Source organism: Muntiacus reevesi, chromosome 7 (assembly GCF_963930625.1).
Source record: "Muntiacus reevesi chromosome 7, mMunRee1.1, whole genome shotgun sequence".
In the NCBI taxonomy this organism is placed as follows: domain Eukaryota; kingdom Metazoa; phylum Chordata; class Mammalia; order Artiodactyla; family Cervidae; genus Muntiacus; species Muntiacus reevesi.
The window spans coordinates 97,298,150-97,323,866 of record NC_089255.1 but is presented as its reverse complement, the minus strand read 5'-3'; the positions used below and the strand labels follow the sequence as shown (position 1 = coordinate 97,323,866).

The window sequence follows — 25,717 nt, the reverse complement described above, 5'->3', positions numbered from 1 at the left end:
ACTGCTGCTGGAGAAGATCTGGGCAAAGTAGGAATTCAGGGCGCTCCAGGCTTCCCAGGGCACCTCTCCATTCTGACGCTTGTCCTCACCCTGCGTGTTCCTGAGCTGACGCCAGGAGAGGCAGGAAAGCTGCTAATAACGTTACCCGTCACCGGCCACTCCATCCTGCCTACCACTCACCGTTCCCTCCTCCCGACTGGACTAAGAATGGTACAGTCCCCGGGCCAGCTTTGTTGTCGCTCGGTCACTCAGTCGTGTCCGACTCTTTGTGACCCCGTGGGCTGCAGAGCGCCAGGCTTCCGAGACCTTCACTAGTTCTCTGAGTTTGCTCGAACTCATGTCCATCGAGTCGGTGATGCCATTCAACCATCTCATCCTCTATCATCCCCTTCTCTTCCCACCTTCAATCTTTCCCGACATCAGGGTCTTTTCTAATGAGTCAGTTCTTCGCATCAGGTGGCCAAAGTATTGGAGCTTCAGCTTCAGCATCAGTCCTTCCAATGAATATTCAGGACTGATTTCCTTTAGGATGGACTGCTTGGCTCCTTGCAGTCCAAGGGACTCTCCAGAGTCTTTTCCAACACCACAGTTGGAGAAGCAGCAATTCTTTGGCACTCACCTTCTTTATGGTCCAACTCTTACATCCATACATGACTACTAGAAGAACCATAGCTTTGACTAGGTGACTTCAGCAAAGTGATGTCTCTGCTTTTTAATACGCTGTCTTGGTTTGTCATAGCTTTTCATCCAAGGAACAGGCGTCTTTCAATGTCATTCATGGCTATAGTCACTGTCTGCAGTGATTTTGGAGCCCAAGAAATTAAAGTCTGCCACCGTTTCCACTGTTTCCCCATCTGTTTGCCATGAAGTGATGGGACCGGATGCCAGGATCTTTGTTTTCTGAGTGTTGAGCTTTAAGCAGGGGTCTTCGCTCTCCTTTTTGGCCTTCATCAGGAGGCACTTCAGCCCCCACCAACCCGACTGGCTCCTGGTGGTGACCGTGGCTGCTGACCCCGTCTTCCCTCTTCCCGCCCACGCTGTGTCCTCCACACCCCCACTGCTGTTCCCTTTAGCTGCAACTAAGCCCCAAGGGTGCTGGCACCACCTCCCCTCCTTGTGTTCACTTAACACCCAGGCGCTGGACTGAGCTCCCCCGCCCCCGCCCCGGGTCCCGGCCTGGCCCGGTCCTGTCCCGCGCGCTCTCGAGTGCACACTGGTCCCTGGAGCGGCTCCTCGCCAGCCTGAGAGCTGCAGTGAGCCCGCCCTCCGTTTTCTCTGCGCTGCACTGACCTCCTCCGCCAGCGACGCACCCGCAGTCATTCCCTCCCTCCCCTTCTGCCAGCAGGCGGCGTGTCCAGTGACCCCCCAACCTCGCGTGCAGCTCCCCGGACACGCCGTGACCCCAGCTGCCCGCTGCGGGCCCCCTGACGGCCTGCCCAGCGTGGAGCGGTGCCCCCTGGCCGGGCAGAGGCTGCTGTGCCTGCTTGACCACCCAGACCCGCCTTCTTGCCCAGCTCTCCAGCCCCTCTGCTGCGTGATTCCAGAATGCGTCCCCTTCTCGTGCTGGAGCCGGGGCCGCCTGTCACTCAAGCTCGTGGTGCCCTTGTTGCTTCCAGGAGACCCTGAGCTCGCCTGCCTTCAGCCCCCTGCTCCGGGATGGCAGAGTTGGCACGGGTGCCCCCCCCATCTGCGCCCGCTGTGACCCTCCGGTGGGACGCCCCAGCCTGTCCGCCAGCCTCTCCCTGCTCTGTCGCCCGTGGTAAACCTGTCCGCCGCCGTGCGCGGCCGCCTGCTTCATGGGCAGGGTCACGACCTCTGCCTGAGCCTCCTTTTTGCCTCCCTGTTCACCTCCAGAGCTTTCTATGTTCCTTCAACTCTGATTTCTAGTTTTTTTTCTTTTTTCTAGTGCCTCTGATTTGTTCCTGTATCATTTCCCCTCCTTCTAAGACCTTTCTCCGTCAGTCACCCCCTCTCCAGTTTATGACTTCCATGCCTGACTGCAGATTCGTTCAGTCTCCCCAGCCTAGAAATCTGCTTCCCCAGCCGCAGTCCCTCCAGCCGCCTTCTGCCCTTTGTCCGGGTTTTGGTTCTTGTCAGCCTCCCAGGGCGTCCACCGCTCTTCCTGGGGACTCTCCCCTCGATGCCCGCTCCCCCACCCCATCTTTTGTGCCAAGACAGCGATTCCCGTTCATTAAAGAGCTGCCAGTGTTACCTTACTGCATCGGTGCAGAGATCCCTGGTGTCAGCTTTATGCCTATCCATTCTACAGATAAAGCTGAGCTCCTTTATTGCTAATCCCAAGCCAAACTGGACTGACTTCTCAATTATCTTGTCTTTTGCTTAAAAAAAGAAAAATCATAGTAAATTGACATGTAGTCAGTTTCTTTTTTTTTTTTAATTTGAGGGCAGTCATGTTGCTGGTACTTGTTAGTGTTTTTGTTACACCTCAAAATTGTGCTTTTTTTCACAATACTGCTGTCCAATAATAGTGGAAAGAATTTGCAGTTAAAATGTCTAAATATACTTACATTTATCATTTAAGGATCACGTTAAACATGTTTGTTTTTTATACCTATGAGTGATTTTTATACCTGTGAATGATTACTATAACTTTATGCAAATGATGTTTTACTCCTCGTTCCTTATCCCCTTTTTAAAAAAATTTTACATCGCAGTGTAACCACCTTGCGGTGCGGTATTAGCGTCCACTGTACCACAAGGTGTGAGCTGTGGGTGCACGTGCGTCCCCGCTCGGGGGCCTCCCTTCCACCCGCGTCCCACCCTCTCCATCACCGCAGGCCGCTGAGTCGAGCTCCCCACCCTGCGCACGCCCGTTTTACGCGTGGCGGTGTGCACACGTCAGTCCTCACCTCCTGGTTCGTCCCACCGTCCTCTCACCCCATTGCTTCCATGTGTCCGTCCTCTGCATCTCTGCCAAAGAAGGAATTTAGAAGCAACAATTAAAAGTTTCAAAATGCTTTTCTTAACCCAAGTCCTCGTCTTGTTAAGATTCCTGGTGCCCCGTTCATGGTTTCAAATGGGAGTCTTCTCTGCCTCGGGACAGCACGTCAAGGCTCTCATCCGGGGAGAAGGGGGGACAGAGGAAGAGTCCTGTGTCTGTTGCCCTGTTTACAGAATTTTCGCTGTGTTTGCTGGAGAGAGAGTTTTCAACAGATACATGAGCGAGTGAACGAGTAAATAAATGAGCAGAGCAGTAGAGTGAAGATCGGAGTCGGCATGCTGAAAGTGCGTGTCGAGTCGGTGGGCGGTGCTGGTCCTCATCTGCTTTACTGGACTTTCCACTGCAGACTTAGGAGTTGGCGGCTTTAAAAACTGCAAACCCGACTACACGTTTGTGGAGAGATTGAAACTGCTGTCATCATAAACTCATTGCGCTAGTTCTAAACTCTCTCAGAAGGCGTTGACAGAACTCTGCTGTCGGAGTCAAAGTTAATAACCTGGATGGAACTTCCTCTCCTACATTGTCTCATAGAAAAGTTACCTTCAGCGACCACACCTGTTTCAGCGTGGTGCGGTTCGTTCTGCCGGTTACAGATCTGTCGTGGCAGCAAGTGGCCGCATGCACTTTTCATAGACAACTTGTATCCACAGGTTGGTTGTTCTGGGGTAAAGACCACCTGGGCAGTGCTTCAGTAACGCTCAGATTCACAAACTGACTCATTGCACGGCAGTCAGATCTGAAGCCCTAGGCTTCAGCGCACTCTTTGTACCCATCCGTTGCTAGATGTGGTTCAGTCAAGGGAGGAAAAGATAAATGACAGTGGATATTCACATGTCACATGGCAGCGTTCATCTCTGAGCCAGGAATCATGGCAGAAAAAGCCCAGATTTTCTAAAATGTGAAACTACCTACATTACCTCCTCAATCGTTTTTATCTCAAATTAGATTAATGTCCTAGGTGGACGCTGTAGGCTCACATACTCCTCAATACCATTTAGTTTGCTATCTTAGTTTTTCATTTTCATTGTAGTATTTTTTAGTCATTGCTTTTTGAGTGTGAACTTACGGTAGAGTAAATCAAATTAGCTTTAGTGGGTAGATTTAGTTTTCTCTAATGACTTAGTAAGTAAAATGTGCCTTCTTAAGTGGAAAAGCCAAAGTGGATATTTTTTATTTGACTGACAAGGAAAGGCATTTTTAATTTTATTTAGTGACTGAAATAAATTACTTTACCACAAACTAAATGTGAAATATGTATACATGATCCCTCTTTTCCTGAACAGAGCAGCTTGAGAACCAAGCACGTTTGTCGTTGATTTCTTTAACCAGTTGGTGGTGCTAAAAACTCTGTTAAGAAACGAATTGGAAGGCGAGGAGGTTAACCTGGAGGCTTTCTTAATAAACATTATTCTGTTAGTTTTTGAAACATTCATGCCAAAAATGTGTGCCCAAATTACTGCATCTTCTAAGCTCACACACCAAACTAAATATCTTTGATGGGCAGCAGAGTCCATTTGCGGTGACCTTACGTGACGATGTCATTGGCTCCCGTAGGATTCGCCTGCTGAGACGGCATGGCTTTGTAACAGCTGGGTCCACCCGGGAGTGACCCTCAGCCTGCTGGCTGCGGACCAGGAAGGGAGATAAGCGCATGTGCCCGCCCGGGAGATTTAAGAAATATTGTGTTGTATTATTACGACTTAACAAAAAAATGCGATCATGTGCTTTTTAGGGTCTGTTTGTTGCTAACTCTGGTTTTTGCACAGAGGATTCAGTGGAAGGGCAGTCTGCTGCTTGAACGTGTCCCGAGGCGCCCTCAGTGAGCTGGGAGGCCCTGGAGTCAGGAGCTCAGGCGCGGCTCTGGCCGGCAGACCCAACCAAAGGTGTCCTGTGCTGTTCTCACTCCGGGGGTCTTAGTTCCCGACCGGGGATTGAACCTGGGTCCCAGCGGTGAACGCGCTGCGTCCTGACCCCTGGATCCCCCGGGAGTTCCGGCACGTGTGCGCTCTTAGACATACACAGCTCACACAGGTGCGCTTCTGACTTCTGTCCCGGCCAATTGTTAGTCGCCCAGTCCTGTCCGGCTCTTTGCAGCCCCAGGGACTGTAGCCCCCAGGCTCCTCTGTCCAGGGGATTCTCCAGGCAAGGATCCTGGAGTGGGCTGCCATTTCCTCCTCCAGGGGATTCCTCCTCCAAGGGATCTTCCCGACCCAGGGATTGAACCTGGGTCTCCTGCATTGCAGGCAGATTCTTTACTCTCCTGGGTAAAGCACCTAATTAATAGTGTTTTAGGGTCTTATCATCACATTGAAGCTTCCTTCTGGCTTGTTGCGGTCGTTGAATATGTGGTAGAAAACTTAATTAAACCATCAGAGTTTTAAAAAGTAAAAGAAACAAAAGCAAGCAAACAAACCCACATTTTAAACAGACAATCCTAGAACTCATTTCTTTTTTGATACTGAAAGAATAAAGATTTTTAATAAGCATTGTAAGTTGCATTCAGTAGCCTTCAGAGACACCACACCACAACCCACCTACAGTCAGTCAAACGCAGGAGCAGTTCATTCCGGCACAATCCATGGGTTAGGGCAAAACCTCTTCAGCTTACAGTAAGATCCTGCTCAGGTCTTGCGGGCAGGGATTGGGGAATTACATCTCGTTTCTGATCACTTATGTGTGATGAAGAGCATCAGGAGAATTATATGAAAACGAATAAGAAGTGATTCTGATTTCAAAGTACATTGTTTAGAAACATTCATGAAAACATCAAAATGATATACCTGCTAGAACTCATTTTTATAAAGGAAAAAATGTTAAAATTTGAATCATCTTCCTGTTACCTCGATGAGGGCTGCCTGTCAGTTCAGGAAATCGGGAAATTCAGAACCCTCCAGCAGGTCTTTTGAAAACGAAAGCCCTCCCTTTCTCACAGTGTCCATCCTCTGTTTTCACGCGAGTTTGTTCACTTTGGCTATGCTGCGTCCTGGTTGCCGTGTGCAGGCTTTTTCTCTGGTTGCAGAGCGGGAGCTGCTCTCTGGTCTCGGGGCTCAGGCTTCTCCCTGAGGGGCTTCTCGTTTCAGAGCGTGGGCTCCAAAGTGCCTGTCCTGCCCCAGAGCACAGGCTCGGGAGCCGCTCCCGACCCCAGGGACAGGCTCAGGGGCCGCGACCCCCGGCTGTAGGGCTCAGACTCGGGAGCTGTCGAGCATGGGCTTAGCTGCTCCAGGGCATGTGGGGTCTTGCTGGACCAGGGATGGAAGCTGTGTCTCCTGCATTGGCAGGTGAGTTCTTTACCACTGAGCCACCAGGGAAGCCTGTATCAACCCTTGACAGCTCAGTGATCTCAGCTTGTGAAGTGGGGTGACCAAGTCTTCTCCTGAGCTGCTGTAAGCTCCAGAGGAAGTAGTGAGTGCCGTTGGGTCTTGTTTTCCCCACACTTTCCTCCCCTGAGGCAGACACTGGGTCTCAATTATTTCTGAGCCCCCACGATACCCCTGAACTTTAGCCAGAGCCTCAGGACACGAGCTCTTCTCCGTGTCTGATACTGCCTTGTGCTCCACTAAAGCAAAGCTATTTCCCAGTTATAAAGTGTCACAAGGATTTTGTCGGCTCACAGACCCACAAAGGAGAGACTCGTATAGTTATATCTGGTTTTCAGATATGTGCCTGTCTGTCCCGGGGATATTTATGTGTTGCTCTGAACCTGCCTAAACGTGTAAGACTGGGGAAAGATTTCTGAAAGGTGCAGCAGAGGTGTTACTAAGAGTCTGCTCGTCCATCCATTTATTTGTTCCACAGGTTGTACTGAGCATGACTCTTCAGAGATGAAGTCCAGGAGAGCCTCACCCTGTCTCTGAGAGCTGCAGACTTCAAGGGGCAGGACGCTTCCTGTTTGGCAGGAATTAACAGGCAGCCCTTATCTAGGTGACAGGAAGATTATTAAAATTTAAATGTTGTTTATAATATTAAGAAAATCAGTCCTAGGATCATCTGTAACAATTTTCTTATGCATTTAAAACTCTGATGATACCATTCAGTTTTCCAGAGCATATTCTGTGTTTGAGAGATTGACAGAAGTCAGAAGCAAGCTTCAGTGCAATGGTAATCCTAAAATGCTATTACTTAGGTGTTTTAGCCAGTATAGAATTTAAAAGTGTAACTGTGTAAAGCAGGGGTCTCCAGTCTCCAGGATCTAATGCCTGATGATCTGAGGTGGAGCTGATGTGTTAGTAATAGAAGTAAAAGTGCACAGTAAATGTAGCATGCTTGAGTCACCCTGAGACCATCCCTCCAGCTTCCCTGAAACCGGCCCCTGGTGCCAGAAAGGTTGGAGACTGCTGGCGTAAGGTGTGTGTGTATACACACACACACACACACACACACACACACACACACACATATATGAATAGCACAACTAATATCTCTGGTTAGATCTGATTGAGTCAGATCTTTGCACTTTTGAGATACAGACTCATGGAAGCAGATATTGGCAGAGACTTTAAAAATCATTTACACGATCGCTAAGAAAATGGAGGCCACATGAACTTCATGGCTTACCCAGGTTACATAGACCTGGGTCAAGACTCGGGTCTCCTGGCTCCCAATTCAATGCCAAAGCATTGTTTTTCTATCCTCACGTCTGCAAGATGAGCCATTTTGGGTGTAACTAAGAGCAAGCGTATGCTTGTTCAGCCTCAGCAAACTTTCATACTAGACGTGGAGTACTGTTTCTGCCCAGTCTGTCAGAGTGAAAGCCTGTAGGGCATGGCAGGCAGCCGATTAAGTTGCCCTGTGAGCATGGTGGGGAGCGCAGGCCGGGCACGTCACTCGCAGCCGCCAGCCAGAGCGGGTCGGTGCCTGGAAGCCTGCGACCAAGACGGGCTGGGTTTCCGTCCACCCACCGCCTTGCCTGCCTCTCGCTTCCTGCGAGGTGAATGGCGCTCTGCAGGTGTGCTAGCAGTTTCTGAGTTTGTTCCCCGCTCAGAGTGACCTCATTGTTTTGTGCTTCTTTTCATAATTATACAGTAACAGGAAAATAAACCGGCTCTGCGTTCAGCCCACAGCAGAAATCTTGCGCTCTTTATGTAAGTTTGATTTATAGACGTGTACCGCGGAGCGGAGTGACTATGAAACATTCATCTTCCCATCGCTAGTTGCCATGGAAACGGAGTACACATAGCCGTGTCATTCCAGCCCTGGTGATGCCTGCAGTAGTTTATTCCTTTGTTGTTCTCGTCTCTTAAGCAACTGCCTCGTATTCTTTCATCATGACAATTAATCATGCACACAGGTTTTTTATCTTTCATCTCAAATAGAAAGCACAAAAAAATGTATGACAAAATTTGGGAGAATTTAAATATTCTTGCTTCCTTAAATATGCATTTGTGATTTTTTTCCCCCCTTCAGTCCCTTTGGGAAAATAGGTCACATTGGGGGGAAAAAAAAGCACATATTAATGTACAGAAATCTCAATAAAGACAGCAATACAGAAATGTAAGGAGACGGCATTGCCATGCTAAGGAAATCTTAAGGAACTTCAGATTCCCAGTCTCCCGGTGCTTGGAGCTAAGTCTGCATTTGGGTAACGCTAACCCCCCAACAGCACTGAGCTCCTCATTATCAGCTCTCGTCTTGGTTTGTTTTGTTAGTTTCCTTAGGGGCTTGAGCAGCCCACATGTTTGCTGGAGAGATACAGTGGACATTGAAGGGTGCATGGGTGATCAGTCACTCCGTCATGTCTGGCTCTTTTCGACCCCATAGACTGCAGCACACTAGGTTCCTCTCCTCCACTCTCTCCCTGAGTTTGCTCAAATTCACGTCCATCCAGTCGGTGATGCTATCTAACCGTCTCATCCTCTGTCTTCCCCTTCTCCTCCTGCCTTCAATCTTTCCAGGGATCAGGGTCTTTTCCAGTGAGTTTGCTCTTTCCATCAGGTGGCCAAAGTTTTGGAGCTTCAGCTTCAGCCTTAGTCTTCCTCATTTAAAAAAAATCGTGTATTTATTTTTGGTTGCCCTGGGTCTTTGTTGCTGCACGCAGGCTTTCTCTAGCTGCGGTGAGCCGGGGGCTGCTCTCCAGCTGTGGGTGGGGACTCCTTCTTGTGAAACACAGACTCGAGAGCATGCCGACTTCAGTAGCTGTGGTACACGGGCTTCGCTGCTCCATGGCATGTGGAATCTCCTGGACCAGGGATCGAACCTGCGTCCCCTGCAGCGGCAGGCGAATTCTCAGCTACCAGCCCACGAGGAAAGCCCCTCGCTTTGTTGTTCTTGTCGTTTTTTAACTATTTTACCCCAGTTTAACCTAGCAGGGTTCATAGTACACATCTCCCCACTGTTAATAAGTGTTTGCTGATTATCCACCTCCTTTAATTGGATTTCTAACAAGTCTCTTGGTTAAAAGAGTTTGTCCTGAAATAACTGTCTGGATCTAAATCCCTGCTCCAGTCCTGGTTTGCTGGGAGGTCTTTGAAAAGCATCTTAACTTGCCTTGGCTTTCTTATCTGTAGAGTGAGCAGCTATAGAATTAAGATGATGACTTGTTGGGGGCTCCAAGGGGATGATTCATGCAAAGGACCTAGTTCTGTGCCTGCCAGGGGATAAACACTCGGGCGGGGGTGACTGTTGTGGTGGTGATGGTTATGACTGAGAGGATTACCGTACCGCTGTCAGGACTATGACTTTTGCAGGGAGCGATGCCAGCACCAAGCCTAGGGTCCTGTCCCCAGCATCCACGTTCACAAATAATTGCCAGCGCTTTGTTTGACTTGGGCTCCAGGGACTGGATTCCTAGCACGGTAGCCTAGAGGTGTTTACAATGGCCTTTTTATCTGCAAGTGGAGAAGAGAAGGCTGCCGCAGGTGTCGCCAATTTCTTGTCTATGACGTACTATTGTTTCTCATACCTGGCTGTATGTAGGGTCCACGGGAGGCATGGGGAGGGAGTGGGTTGCCTTTTTGCATCTTGCTAGGGGAGGGTTCTGGAGCAGGCAATGGCAACCCACTCCGGTACTCTTGCCTGGAAAATCCCATGGACGGAGGAGCCTGGTAGGCTGCGGTCCATGGGGTCACTAAGAGTCGGACACAACTGAGTGACTTCACTTTCACTTTTCACTTTCCTGCATTGGAGAAGGAAATGGCAACCCACTCCAGGGTTCTTACCTGGAGAATCCCAGGGACAGGGGAGCCTGATGGACTGACGTCTGTGGGGTCGCACAGAGTCGGACACGACTGAGGTGACTTAGCAGCAGCAGGGGAGGGTTCTGCAAGGAGATCACACCAGTCAATCCTCATGGAAATCTACCCTGAATATCCCTCGGAAGGACTGATGCTGAAGCTGAAGCTCCAATACTTTGGCCTCTTGATGCGAAGAGCTGACTCATTGGATGAGACCCTGATGCTGGGAATGATTGAAGGCAGGAGGAGAAGGGGGATGACAGAGGATGAGATGGTTGGATGGCATCACCGACTGGGTGGACGTGAGTTTAAGCAAACTGGGAGATGGGGGAGGACGGGAGCCAGGCGTGCTGCCACAGAGTTGGACACGACCGAGCGACTGAACGAACAAGGAGAAGCTTCTAGCGTTTGTCCGCAGAGCCCAGTATAACGACTGACCAGCTCCCTCTCCACCCCATGCTCCCGGTGTCACTCAGATGTGGCTCCGCCTTCCTCCTGTCTTTCTGGAATTGAAGTTTTCCAAACTGATAGCAGAAGCATTCTTTGTTGAAATTCACTCCCCTTGGCAGTCCTCCAGGGCACACGGCAATGCCTATTTATTTGATTTAGCTTTTGTTTGGTTAGCCTTGTATTTCGTCTGTTTTGCTTTGTGCGGTTCTTTTTACCCTCCCCAAATTTTCATGTTTAAATTCCTTGGACTTCATTTCTATTTATTTTACTAGCTGGCTTCATAGTATTGCTCCAAGTTGTTTGCTTTAAGCTATCACAAAATGAACAGCCTTAGATTAATTTGTCTTTTTCCCCCCGCCGAGCCTGATCATAGCGTGTGAACCAGGAGCACTTTTGTTAATGATTAAACACAATGGCCTTTGTGGTTTCCCCTTTGTCACAGGCCAGTATTGCAGCACGGAGTCCCCAGTTCTGTTTACCTCTTTGTTCTCCCCTGGATGTTTATCAGTAGGCTCATGTCAGTTTGACTTTTTGGAATCCTGTGTTTATCTCCCCTCACTGTCCCTCTTCCTTTTTTTCCTCCTGTGATAAAAACTCTAGAGGCGGGCTCTCACATCTTCCTTGAGAAGCTCTCAAAACCCGAAGTGACGAGGGCGCCCAGGAGACCCCTCTGCTCTGCGACTGCGCTGGGCACCCTGTGCACAGCTTTCAAGTCAGTGACCGAAACGGAGAGCCTCTCCGGATACTCGGTGACGTTTCCAATGCTCCTGAGGCCCCTTCCTGACCGCGCGGTCCTCACCTCACGCTTCCTGAGCGCTGGGCCCTCTAGTCTTCTCTTCGCGCCCTGATCACTGGACTAGGTGGGTCCGCCACGCCCTCCTCTCTCCTCAGGTTTCTGTCTTTCTTTGACTTGGAAACAAATGTTCATCTGCCTTGCAGACACTGGGGATGGATCAAAGCAGAGAAGACTGACACCGCCCTGCCTTCTAGGAGCTTAGCGTCTAGCTGGGGAGGTGGGTGGTTAGAATCCAAGATGGTTAATCCTGAGGGATGACTGCAGAGCATTGTGGGAGTATCCCAGAAGGTTGCTGGATGCAGGCCGGGGACCGGGAAGCAAGGCTGACTTCAGGGGAAGTGATGGCCGATGGGAGGCCTGAGAGATGGAAGTGTAGCCAGAAGGGATGGCGTGTGTTCTAAGCTGAGCGTATTCACCGAGCTGAGTAGGAGAGCCTGGTCCTCTGAATGACCGGAATCGTCAGCTGTCCTTGTTTGCCTGGCTGGGTGGGGCGGAAGGATAAATGGAGAGCGATGAGACCAGAGACGTGAGCAGGACCAGGCCATGAGGGGCCGCGTGAGGTGCTGAGGAGTTTGGAGTTGACCCTGAGGATACTGGGAAGGCATTGAAGTGTTTTGAGTAGAGACGCACCAGGATCGGGTGTGTGGCTCCCGCTGTCTTCCACTGCGTGATGAGGAAGGGAATGAGATGCGGCAGCAGTAACCCCTGTCTAGATTGGTCCTGGCGACTCCCGTGCAGACGCGCCTCCTGAAGCCCAGAGTGTGTCCAGCCCTGCACACCCAGCTTCTCCTGTTTTCCTGGTTGGCACTGCGGCTAGTCCCAGACTCCAGCTTCCCTTTTCCAGCTTCCTGTCTTGGTGGCCAGGACTCCACTCCTGGCCAGTTCTTGCTCTAAGGTAACTGCGTCCTGCCGGGCGCCTGCACACCACCATTGCCCAGAGAGTCCACTGTCTTACCTACCAACTTGGATCTCCTGGAGTATGGGCATCTAGCCTGAGTTCACAGGGTTCCTTTCACCCCTGAAATTCATCGCAGTTTGCATTATTGCACCTTCCTGCCCAGCCCAACCAGACCAGACTGGACGTGCCCCCGAAGAGTCCTCCTGGCCCTTTGTCCCACAGGTAGTTGGGTAATCCACATACTCCACGCCGATCCCCTCCCACCCCCGTACAGGACAGTAAATGTGGGGAAGTGGACTGAAGTCAGACGAGTTGAACTAGACAGGAAACTTTGGGTAAGATGTCTAGTGTCTCTGTGCCTCTGTTTCCTGATAGTTGTTAAGAGAACCAACATCGCAGAGTTGTTTGAAGGATCGAATGAGCGGCTGCATGCACAACAGGCTTCTTGTCCCATTGTCGGCGCTCACCGTTTATTAATTCTAGACTGAGAGAAGGCAGCAGCAGAACATAAAGGAACTTTGACTTAGGGGTAATCTGCCACAGACAAATAGGTATTCATCTTCAAGGGGGCCAGCCTCTTCCCTGCGGGTCATCAAGAGATGACAGTAATAATGCTGTTCCCTGCCCAGTACGGGTACTGGCCATCCTGGCTACGTCCCAAACCTGAGGTTTTAGTCTGTGTTGATTTTCTTCCAGAAATTCTCTGAGTTTTCATGAAATTAAATTAGCTTTGCATCTCATCAATTATGCTTTATTCCAAAAGACAGTTAGCGATGTTGGCCTCAACTAGTTTGGGCCTCTTGGGACCTGCCTTTCCTTCTTAATAGAAGAGATAATAACAGCTATCAGTTGATAAGGCAGGAGAAGACAACTCTGCCGATGAATCAGTTCACTCCACAAATATCAATACTTGCTGGGTGCCACGCGTGAGGCGCTGAGGAGGGTCCCTTCCGGGCTATAGGAGCAAGTCAAACGGGGACCGTCTTTTAGAGAGTGACCGTAAGATGAAGTAGAAACTGCTGCCTGTTGTAGAAGAACAGGGAGATGGGAGCCTTTAATCCCAGCCAGGGTCATCCAGGCAGCCAGCAGCTGCGTGAGGGTTTGGAGACTTCCCAGAAGGAAGGACACCCCGCAGAGAGGAGCGGAGGGCAGAGCGGGCGGCGGGGCTGGCGCGGGACGCCACGCAGCCCCGGGTGTGACCCTGGAACCCGCGCCCGGTGCTCGCTGCCCTCAGCGCTCTGCCTGTCTCCACTGCGGTCCTCCCCGGCCGCTGATGCCGCCCCCACTCTGCAGACGGGGAGACTGAGGCGCACAGTGGCCAGCTCACTTGGGCCAGATCACAGTAGCTGATAGAACTTGGCCTTGGCCCAGACAGCCTGGCTCCACACTGGAAACACGTCGTGCAAGAGAGACTGTGCCGGTCCCTTCTGGCCCCCCAGGTGCACCCTTGAAAGGGGTTTTGAATCTCTTCATCAGTCCCATCTACCTCAATTTATGGATTTCAAAGGAATCATTTTACTTAACGGCCTTTTGTGGTTCAATTTCAATAGAATAAAGATCTAGACAGCATATAAATTTTCACAGTCAAAAACAGAGCTCTATAATCTATGGCTGTAACCCTTTTCATGAACCTAAACAAGCTAACTGGTACACCCTTTTTATGAAATTCCCTGATTTCTGGCAATTTAGTCATAAAATCTTTTGATAAAAAATATAAAAACCTCATATTGCAATACTATAAAATGTGGCTGCATTAATAGCAAAAAAAAATCTATTTTAGATTGTCATGAATTGTTTAAGCATCATAATGAGAAACATTTATGGCTTAAATAATTGAAGTGCATGTTTCTCAGAATCCATCTACTCATCTCAACCTTTTGTTAGACCTTCAGACAAATCACGAAACTGCCTGGCCTGAGTCTCTCGGTAACTCTCTCTCCTCCGTCACACGATGATGGCATGTGTGTGGTGCTGTGACTTAGCTGTTCAGACTCTGGTCTCACGTTCTGGGGAATTGACTTAGGCAAGTCTGTTAACCTCCCTGGACCTCAGTTTCTTTCCTAGCTTTAAATACCTCGATTCTCTGTTTCCATACCTTTTGTTTAATTACCCTTTAAAGACAGTTACGATGAAGAGCGCAGTGAGGTCGTCGCCACAGTGAACAAAAGGACACGCAGATGACTTGGGCGTCAGTTTCTTCAGTCATCATCAGCTTCATCATCAGCTTCATCACCAGCTTCATCACCAGTTTCATCATCAGCTTCATCACCAGTTTCATCATCTGCTTCATCATCAACTTCAGCAATATTTAACACGTGTTTGCTAGGCTCTTGCTGTGTACAGGATAAGTGTTTGTGTTTCACTCTCCAGCATTACTGATAACTGCAGCGTTAAGTTCTCAGATTTACTTGGAATTTACCTCCTCTCAGTTTCCCAACTGCTAATGTATCCTTCATGACTACATCATGACTACAGAATCTTACTCTCTTCTTTAATCTTATTTTCTTATACCCCCAACAAACAAAGCAAAGACAAAAACTTTCATCTCAAGAGGATCTTTAGTATGTTGCAAATTATTATTAGACCATATTCAATACTTCTCTTTCAATTTTTTCAGTGTAAAGAAGCCCCTTGTCAACCCACTGCTTCTTGGGGAACCCATAGCCATCAAAATGTTCATATCTAATCCAGATGGATCAGCTGACATGCTAGGTTTAATGGTTTGTAGTGATGAATTTGTCATAGATTTGAAGACCTCTCCAGGTTGTAAACTGCCCAGATTCAAATGCTCTGGAAAATTTACAGGGACTGCAATTAGAATAGAAGTGTTTTGGCTTATCTCAGTTATATGGAAAAAACAAAAATTCCTGATGAGAGGTGTATTGGATAGTCATAAGTTCACGTAACAAAAAAAGATTGATTGGGCAATTTGTCAGATATAAGATGAGTAATAACAGTGGCCAAAATATGTTACTTTCCCACTGCTTTAGTGAGTGCTAGCATTGCCATTACTTCATTCAGTCCTCACAGTGACTCAGTGAGTCACACGTTACTAGCACTCCCGTTTTACAGATGAGAAAACTAAGCTTAGAGAGTTCTCAATGTCACAGTTAGTGAGTAGCTGAAAATGTTTCAGGTTGTGTATCGTCAGCTTCAGTTCATCATGTTTAAATCGAACGTCTTTATCCTTGTCCTCAAGTCAGCTCCTTCTTCCTATTTCAGTCAGCGATACCACCGTTTCTTCAGCTTCACCCTCACAGTCATTGATTTTTCCTTTTTCGTCCTTGCTCTAAATCCACCCGGTCACTGCTTGTTCAGTGTCTGTCTGCTTCGGCCCTCGGCCCTCACCCCACCCAGGGCTCTAGGACTCGCATCTCAGGTTCTGAGGCTGGAGGCCCGTTTGTTCGTTCTTGCTGAGGTGCAGTTGGTGTGCAGTGTTACGCGAGTTTCAGCTGTCAGCACAGTGCCTCTGTGTCTCTGCACAGCGCACGCCGTCGTAAGCTGCTACCAGATGATCTCTGCGATCCCCTTTGCTGTGCAGCGCCTCCTTGCGGCTTACCTATTTTACACATAGTCGTTTATATCTGCTGACCCACACCCCTAACACATCCTCTCCTTTCCCCCGCTCCCTACGGTGACAAGTTCTCTGTGTCTGAGTCAGCTTGTGTTTTGCATATGTATCATCTGTGTTATTTGTTAGATTCCACATGTAAGTGATATCCCACACTGTGTGTTTGCCTTTCTCTGACTTACTCACTCAGCTTAATGTTCTCCAGGTCCACTTGCGTTTCATTCTTTGTGTGTGTGACTGAGTAATATTCCATTGTGTGTGTGTGTGTGTGTGTACCTGCCACACCTTCTTCACACATTCATCTGTCCATAGGCAGTTTGCTCCCATGTCTTGGCGATTATAGATAGCGCCGCTCTGAGCATCAGGGTGCGCATAGCTGTTCAGACTGTCGTCTTCACTTTTTCTGGACGTGTACCCCCGAGTGGCGGCTTTTGGTTCTGTGAGGACCCTCCACCCTGCTCTCCGCAGGGGCCGCCCAGTTTGCCCCCCTGCCAGCCGTGCGCCAGGCCCCACTCTGCTCTCCGCTCCAGCGCTGGTCGGCCAGGCCAGGCTCTGACCCCGTCTCCAGGTCGGCTGGCTGCCCTGCCCTGCTCGCCTGCTCTCCCCTCCTTCACGATGGGCTCGTGAGCTGGCCCCACCGTGCTATCCCCCCCGGATGTGCAGGGCGCTCCTCTCCGGGGTGTCGCCTCCCGCTCTGCGAGCCTGGCTGCCCCTCGGGGCGGGGCCGGGTCCGCTCCTCTGTCCTGTCTCCTGGTCAGCCCACTCCTCCGAGACTGGGCCCTCTGCCCCGCGCTTGCAGACCCTCAGCTGCCGCCTCTCGCGCTGCCTGCCTCGCGTTGCTCTTGGTGCTCCGGGATGGAGACCGGGCCCCCAGCCCGCGCCCCGCCCCGCACCGCCGTCTGTGCGTTGTGCAAGTCCCCTGCCCTGTGTGCACGCGTGAAGACGGCGATTCCTGCGGTCGTGATAGCCAGTCTCTCGCATCAAGCTCGGGGAGTCGGCAGACCGCTCATGGATCCCCCGAAACCGCGTCCCTCAGAAGCCCGACCCCTGGAAGCTGAGCACGCGCGTTCACAGATCGCAGCGGTCAGGCCTTTGCATGGATGGCCACACCCACTCCTCTCCCCCCAGCTGCTGGCTCTGGCCTTTGCGAAGCACCTTGGCTCTATGGCCATCTAGAAGTTTATTTCTGTCTCTTTGAATTTGAGCTGACCTTCTGACTTTGACCAAAGATCAAAGCAAAACGTAGCAAATCATCGAACTTGCATGTGACCTTGAAGACTCTCCCACCCCACAAAGGATTCCATTGGGAACCATCCCTTTTGCCCCATTAGCCCCTGAGTTTTCGTCCTGTTGATGTTCGGTCTCTAGGTTGTGTCCGACTCTTTGCAGCTCCATGGACTGCAGCACACTGGGCCTCCCTGTCCTTCGCTATCTCCTGCAGCTTGCTCAAACTCATGTCCATTGAGTCAGTGATGCCATCAAACCATCATCTCTGAGTTTTTGTCCTACTGTGTACAGATAGGAGATGTGGTTTGAGATGTTTCTTTTTAAAAATATTTAATTATTTGTTTTTTACTTTGGGTATAGCTGCTCTGCGATGTTGTACTGGTTTCTGCCGCACGGAGAAGTGACCCAGCGCTCCCGATGCACACGTGCCCTCTTGGTGGGTTCGCTTCCGTCTAGGTCCCACGGGGCCCTGAGGAGAGGCCCTGCCATGCGGCAGGTCCTCATCAGTCATCTGTTTTACACGTAAGATGCTTCTTTAGCCACCGTCTTGCTGCATCTTAAATTTCTACACATCAATAGAAAGGGTCTTAAAAGCAGATAACAACTTGTGATGACGGCCAGCCTCTGATACCATGGTTCGGTTTTGTCTCTCCTAATTTCCTGAATGTAATCCTGGAGTCTCCTCTTGCCTTCTGTCCTACCCACTGTATGGAAACAAGCCCTGTATTTGCCAAACAGCAAATCAGCTTCTCCCTCACAGTATATATTTCACTTCTGTGCTACTGCTGTATCCCAATAACATTTTCTTTCGTGGAAAATGACCATTGCTTCCAGGAGTATATGACTTTTTTTTTCCCAAATGCATGATGTTTTTAAAAAATGAAACTTCATTTCAGATAAAATGATCTTCAGTTTTATAAAACGGAATTTATTTTTATGGTTCTGTGGCTGTTCATCATTTTAAAACCTATTAGTGGTAACAGGTCAGCTTGAAAAATGAGGAGTTTTAAATTCAGCTTGGAATACCTCATGATAGATTCCAAAACTGTGCCAGTAAAACTGTGTTTGAATGATTCTTGAATTTATTTTTTAGGCGATAGCTTTTTCCTTTAAGTGTGTATTTGGTCAAGCACAGTTATTCAGATTCTAGTCGACACGTAAGACAGCCGGAGTCACGTGTAACACAGATGTATCGTTCTTGGCGCTTTTACTCCAAACGACCACCTAAAATGTTGTGTCTCCTTTTCCCGGCTGAGAGAAGGAATCGCATCTTATAAGCATTTTATTCCATACTATGTTCATATTGCCTTTCACCTCTTACTGATTCTCAGACCCCAAGAATATCTGCGACACACTGAGATAGTTCATACCGTTGCTAGAAAAGTACAAGGCAGTTTGGATAGAAAATAATGCTGAGAGCTGTAGGAACAGAATACGGCTAAATCAGTGCTTACTGTAAAAATAGTGAAGGATCGCTTTTAGTTCTTGATGGACCGGGTCAGTGTGATTGAAAATCCGTGAAATGGCAGCCTTCACGCTGCAGTGGGGTCAGCTCCCTGTCTAATCTTCACCCCAAATACTCCCTTGTTTGCTGCCGCCCCCCACTTTTAAGTAGATGCGAAAGTCAGGACTTTGAATTTGGTGAACTAGGGAATACGTTTGTTACATTCTTTGAAAAACCCTTGACGTCGAGGGGTTTTATACTGAGCAGGCACGTTCTCATTAACTCACTCATTACAGGGTTACTGAGCCCCTACTGTGTGCCTGCTACTCTCCGGCTCATTAACTCACTCATTACAGGGCTACTGAGCACCTACTGTGTGCCTGCTACTCTCCGGCTGCCGGGGCCAGGGCTGTGAAGAAAGCAGAGACGTCCCTGCTCTGCAGGACTCAGAGGCTCGCTGCAAGCAGGCAGTCTGACCGCGGAAGCAGCAGGCTCCCTTCAGGTGCCCTGGGGAAGTGACGCCAAGCAACAGCTCGCCGACAGCGGGACGGGAGGCACGGGAGGCACGGGAGGCACGGGAGGGCCTCTGGGGGCTCAGGTCGGAGTGAGACCTAAATGGTGCAAAGCTGACTGCCGTCTGGGAGGAGCCGCCCTGCGAGAGGAGAGCAGCTAGAAAGGCCCTGCGGTGGGGCTCAGCTTGGCGGGATGGAGACAGGACAGGAGGACCGGGCTGGCAGGGCTGCAGTGAAACTTGAAAGGTGTTTTTGTTTAACTAACTTTCGTCAGAGTCTAGTTGCATGTGCGGCAGAGTGAACCCACTAGGCGTGTACATGTGTCCCCTCTGCTTTGGGTTTCCTTCCCACGTAGGTCACTGCAGAGCCTCGGGCAGAGTTCCCCGAGCTGTACGGCGGGTTCTCCTTAGTTATCTGCTGTATGCTCAGTGCATATACAGTATATTATATATATATATCAATCCCCGTCTCCCAGTTCATTCTGCCCACGTCCTTTCCCCTGGGCTCCATGCGTTGGTTCTCTCCGTCTCCGCATGCTATCTATTTATGTTCCTGTATGTTGTAAACAGGGGGATGACGAGTTAAAGAAAGACGTTGGAGTCCTCAGAACGTTTCGGTCTCTGAGCATTCCCCGGATGTGAAGTCATGCTTGTGTGGTGTAGTATCCTCTCCTGGATCCTCACCGTCCTCCCATGTTTCTTTTAATTATCAGGTAAATACCGTTCAGCAGGTACTTTTGAATCCCCGCTGGGCACGAGAACCTGATGAGCCTACTGGGCAGTTGCAGACGGCTGCAGCAGAAAGTGTGGCCGACTTTCACTGGAAAGCAGCTTCCTGCATTGTATCTGTTATTTCAGTCGGTGATCACCTACCTCTTATTTACTTGCCAACATCTTATTTATCCCTAGGTTACAAATCGTAGCATGCAGTAAGGACTGAACATCTCGTCTAAATGCCAGTGATTTGTAATGTTAGCATGGTCTTCATTTGTTCCTCCTCATTGGAGACACAAGACAAGAAAAAATGATTTTGAGGCTGGCTTGTGCATCAGGCCAAAAAGAGTTTATCATTTGAATACCTCTTTTCTGGAGGAAGGAAGTTGTTAATAATTAACAACTTAATAAAATATATGAAAGTTTTAAAAAAGAAGACACATTCTCTTCAATGAAGTAGCACAGATTTGCAGACTTTGTTCTATTATTATGGTGGTGATTCAGAGTGTCTCGTTTAGCCAACGGAATCAGGAAATAATACAGATTATCTCCTTTCTGTGCAGCTTCGGACCATATGCAGTCATAATATACTGACTGAAAATTTCCACTGAATTTAGCATTCTAGTGATTTATAAGACACTGAAATGCATTGCTTGGAGTAGTTATTGACTCTTCCTTCAGAGATAATAAAAAGATTTTGTTGCCTTTTTTTAAAAAGATGATAGTTTAGGTTTCATTCTGGCAACAGTAAAGTTCTAGAGAGCTTTCCATAGTTTGCTGCTAGTAATTCCACTCCTTGGATCCTTGTCTTGCTTTATCCCTTCTGACTCTCACTGATTCTGTGGTTTAATAGATTTTCCTCCTGTTTGGAGTAACACTTTAGAAGCCAGCGCTCCATTTAGTATCCATCTCCAGACAGGCAATCCTTCTTCCCACTGGCTTGGTTCCAGGGGGTCTGGAGCAGAGCTGGCCAGGCCTGGTGGACAGGGCAGGCGCCTTCAAGCAGCTCTCGGAGCTTCTGCGACTCCACGGCTTGTTCTCCTGTCAAAGTGTCTGTGGTAGGTAAGTGTGCACACGCGCACAAGTGTGTGTGTGTATTTGAAATACTTGAGGCTGAAAACAAGATCTATATATACTTTCCTCCCAAACTGGGAAACGAGCCATTCCATTCCAAACATGGTCGAGAAGCCCTTGGTTAACCCTGCCTGTCTGCATTTCCCTTCCTCTGCCCCAGTGATAATCACTATTCCCTGAATTTTTTAAATCATTCATATGTGTCTTTATATTTTATGATACAGATTTATGTATTTTAAATAATGCATAGCATTATTTTTTTTATCTCTCAGGCTGACATAAATGCAAATTGCCTTTCCTCTTACTACATTTTGAAGACTCAGCCCCCTTGATAGCTTTCACGTATTTTTCCTCGCTGTATAGCATTCTGTTGAAGCCTGAGAGGGCAGAATAACCAGAACTCTCTTTTGCCATCTAGAGGAAATTGAGAAATAGATGCGAATGATGGAGAGCAGCAGATACAGATATCAGCTCTGCGTTTGTGAGGTAGCTCTGTGCGAGGGATCAGCTTGCTGGAACACAGCCAGAATTAAATATGTTCGCCCTTCTGATCACAGGCGGTGCAGTCAGCCTGGGACCCCCACGGCACTGGGGAGCAGAGTACTGTGTACACCCCCACCCCCCGCAGTCAGGAGGCTCTGCCAGAGAGAAGAAGGGGAGCGCCAATTAGAGGAGTCATTTCTCCAGGAGGGACAAGTGAGGAGGTGGGGAGAGCCTGGGGGCGTCACCGCAGAAGCGGTCCCTCAGCGCGGCAACAGACGGGGAAAGGAAGCTTCTCCCCCAGAGCACTTTCCCTGCTGTGTAAGTGTCCCACGCTTTGTGGATCCATCCCCCTGTTGGCAGGCGCGTCATTTTCGCAGATGCGCTGCCGGGGTGCTCCTGCAGCGGCCTTCTGTCCACACGCGGCGGCCCTGCGCGCCTCGGAACCGAGCGCGGGGCCGCAGACGGGCTGCCCTGCGCCCGACTTGCCTCCTGAGCGGCCTCTCGCATTCCCTCCTGCTCGCGCGTCCGCATTCCTTCCTGCCCACAGCCTCGTCAGCACTGGTCGCCCAGCTCTTCAGTTGGGGCCCAGCCGACGAGTGCGATGGCTTTTATTACCATTTGATTTCCCTGATTGCGGGTCAGGTTCAGCGTCAGGTCTGCCAGCCTGATCTGTCAGTTGCCTGTTTATACTGTTGGCCCACATATAAATATTGACCTGTCTCTTTTAATCTGTAGGGCTTCTTTATATATTCTTAGTACTAATCCTTTCTCATTTAAGTACAAAAACTCTTTACTTGTTTGAGGCTTGACTTTGCTTTTTTTTAATAGGGTGTCTTTTGATGTGAATCTGGAACATCAAAGGGATTTCTCTTTAGAGATCTTGACTTGTCCGAAATGTAAATTTAACTAGAGAATGTGGGCAGGTCACCTAAGCACGCTAACAGGGTCTTGTCAATTTTTGCCTGTTGAAGTATTTATATCACTTTTGAACAGCTGTTACTCTTTCTTCCCTATTTTAGGCAATTTGAGCACTGTTTCTGGAGGATTTATGTTACTTTTCAAATTCTTTTACACTATAGAATTTGATGTTGGATGTTTAAACCTTAATACTTAAATTATAATTTTTTCCCTCAATATAGCTAATATGCTATACTGCAAGATGCCTCTGATCTACCAGAAAGCAAATTTATCTACTATTTGGAAACTCTTATGTGTGGAATTCTGCTTTTTCATTTTAACTAATCCTACGGTAATGCTATATTAATGCTTCATTCTCTCCTCAGAGCTTGTGAACACTGGTATTATCCAAAGGCAGTTGAATGTGGATTAAATACTGTGCCACTTATATAAGGAGATTACATCACAATTTTGTTAATTCTTGACACGCGTAGTTCCTTACAGGGTTATAGATTTTTACCAGTTAGAAGATTCTTGGAGGACGCGTGGCTCAGCCTCCGGGCTTCCGCACGTGGGTGAAGAACCCGCCGGGTGCGCACTCAGCCGGGCGTGGGCTGAGGCTGGGCCCGCGGTCTCTCTCGCCGAGTGCCCCCTGTAGCCGGGACCTCTCGGGGGGCTTCCCAGGCGGCGCAGGGCCGGGCGCTGCCTGCCAGTGCGAGGCCCAAGAGGCCCGGTTCAGTCCCTGGGTCGGGCAGATCCCCGGGGGAGGAGACGCAGCCCCCTCCAGGAACCCTGCCTGCAGAAGCCACGGGCGGAGGAGCCGGCGGGCTGCAGCCCGCGGGCTGGCGGGGTGTCGGGCACGGTTGGGCGCCTGAGCTCGCCCGCGGAGCAGAAGCGCACGGCCTCGGGGCTTAACGCGCGGAGGTCTGGCCCTCGTCCTCAGGAGCCCGGAACCCGAGAGCCGGGTGCTGGCGGACGCGCGTCCGCTGAGGGCCCGCCGCGAGGTCCGCGGACGCACGTCTCCTCCGCGTGTCCCGACGGGGACGCGGCGGGGGCTCTCCGGGTCCCACGGGGGCTCTGCTCCCACGCGTGAGGCTGCAGCCTCGGGAGCTGAGGCCCCATCGCCGCGCCTCCCAAGACCCGCGCGCCGCGGGCGAGGTCCCAGCGTGGGCATCGGGAAGGATGCAGACCTCTCGTCTGTGGTGTGCGTTACGGGGTCAGGACTTCACCGTCTGTCTGTGGGTAAGTTGGCTGTGTTTCTACAGCTGCATTTCCTTGGCTGAGAGCTGTCAGTGCAGTTAGATTTTTTGTTTTTTTCAATTACTTAGTACCAGAAGAACACTTAATCAGTAAATTAGCTTCCATAAACTGGCTTTATGGAAGTAGTATATACTGTTTTCCTTCCTTATTTAACTAATGTTTACATGCTAGTTTTTCCAACAGGTTATATAAATAAGTTCAGTGTTACAGCAAATTATTCCAAAGTGGCATAGTAACAGTTTTCATAAACTAAAACTATGGTATGCTAGTTTAAATATGTAAAGATGTAAGTTGGTAAATGTATGTAGTTCTTTATAATTTTTCCACACATGGATATTTTTATTCATTAAAAGTAGTGTGATTAACGATAAAATGAGTACATTCAACCCAAGAACTAAAATATTATCATTAACTCACATACACCCATGTGGTCCTCCAGCCTGTCTTCCTGCTTTCCTCCAAGAACTACTGTCCACAATTGAGTGTTTATTATTCTCCTGCCTTAAAAATACACATACATGTATAAGCACACACAGACCTGTGTATTTTCCTAATGTTTAATTTTCCTCATCTTGTTGTTTGGTCACTGAGTCGTGTCCAACTCTTTGTGACCCCATGGACTGCAGCACGCCAGGCTTCCCTGTCCTTCACTATATCCTGGAGTTTGCTCAAACTCACGTCCATTGAGTCAGTGATGCCATCCAACCATCTCACCCTCTGCTGCCCTCTACTCCTTTTGGCCTTCAATCTTTCCCTGCACTGGAGACGTTTCCGATGAATCGACTCTTCACATCAGGTGGCCAGAGTACTGGAGCTTCAGCATCAGTCCTCCCAATGAATATTCAGGGTTGATTTCCTTTAGGATGGACTGATTGGACCTCCTTGCAGTCCAAGGGATTCTCAGGAGTCTTCTCTAGAAGACTTCTTCTCTAGAAGAACCACAATTCAAAAGCATCAATTCTTCAGTGCTCAGCCTTCTTTATGGTCCAGTCCTTACATCCATACATGTCTACTGGAAAAATCAAAGCTTTGATTAGACAGAACTCTGTTGGCAAAGTTATCTCTCTGCTTTTTAATACACTGTCTAGGTTTGTCATAGCTTTTCTTCCACGGAGCAAATGTCTTTTAATTTTGTGGCTTCAGTCACCATCCACAGTGATTTTGGAGCCCAAGAAAATAAAATCTTTATCTTAAAAGTATCTAAAAAAAGAGTGTCAAATTTAGGTCTTTTGTGCCTTTTTTTTTCACTCATAATATATTTCTAATATTTATTCCTGTTTTGTGTATAGTTATACTCATTTTAAGTATATTTGACATCCCATTGCATGAATTTACCATAATTTATCTTTTTTACTGTTGATGGGCATTTAGTAATCGCCACAAAAAATAATTCTGCTTATTTTTGCTATTACTCTTGATACTGTATGAATAATCTTATATCGTCACTCTTGGTAGCTGTGTGCAAGTGTTTCTATTTGATATGTACTTAGCTTATAAAATATAGGAATATTTCCTTAGTGCCAAAATATTATAATACCAAATGATGCTTCCAGATCATTTGTGTTAATTTACACTCCAGTCATTAGTGTGTGAGAGAGCCTGTTGACCTGCATCTTCTCCAGGACTTGGTATTGTCAGACTTCTTGATCTTTTCCAGGGGAGTAGGTATGATAACTCATTGTGGGCTTGATTTAATAATGATTCATCTATCGGATCGCTTCATGTTTGTTACGTATCTGTATATTGTAGGTATGTCCATGGTTTTCACCCACGTTTTTTTCTGTTGCATTTTCTATTGATTTGAACATGTTGTTTTTTTATATATGTTCTTGGTACATATATGTTGTCAGTTCACAAATATATTCTCCCAGTTTGTGACTTGTCTTCACTCTCTTCAGGTATGCCTTTTGAAATATAAATCAAATTTCATTTGGTTAAATTTGTGAATTGTTTTGGTTCTAGAGTGATAGTGTGTTATTTAAGAACCCCCTCCTTATCTCAAGTTCAGAGAAATACTCTTGTTTTCTTCACAGTTTTTAAAGTTTTGCCCTTGAAAATTAAACCCTTAATGCTTCTAGGGTTGATTTTTTAAACATCTGTCTGTTTGGCTGCGTGGGGTCTTAGGTGTGGCACAGGGCGTCTTCATTGCCTAACGTGGATCTTTCACTGCAGTGCGTGGATTCTCTGCTTGTGGCGTGCAGGCTTTTGTAGTTGCCCATGGCAGGTGGAATTTTAGTTCCCCAGCCGAGGATTGGCACTCA

The 25,717-nt window shown here is 48.6% G+C and overlaps 1 protein-coding gene and 1 long non-coding RNA gene across 7 annotated transcripts in view; both read left to right on the top strand.

Moving 5' to 3' along the window:
- EFCAB11 (EF-hand calcium binding domain 11) overlaps positions 1-25,717 on the top strand; it is a 161,632-nt gene that overhangs the window by 33,942 nt on the left and 101,973 nt on the right. Inside the window, exon 6 of one of the 6 annotated variants that reach the window (XM_065941296.1) lies at positions 11,182-11,242. The exons of the other annotated variants lie outside the window; for them this stretch is intronic. Within the exon in view, the coding sequence (XP_065797368.1) occupies positions 11,182-11,206 (25 nt within the window). The 3' untranslated portion in view covers positions 11,207-11,242. Of the gene's footprint in view, positions 1-11,181; positions 11,243-25,717 lie in introns of those variants that run through there. 6 annotated transcript variants of the gene reach the window in all.
- Positions 17,489-20,770, top strand: LOC136172152 (uncharacterized). The gene is made up of 4 exons (XR_010663964.1): positions 17,489-17,595; positions 18,874-19,019; positions 19,599-19,741; positions 20,658-20,770. It is a non-coding gene; the product is annotated as an uncharacterized lncRNA (long non-coding RNA).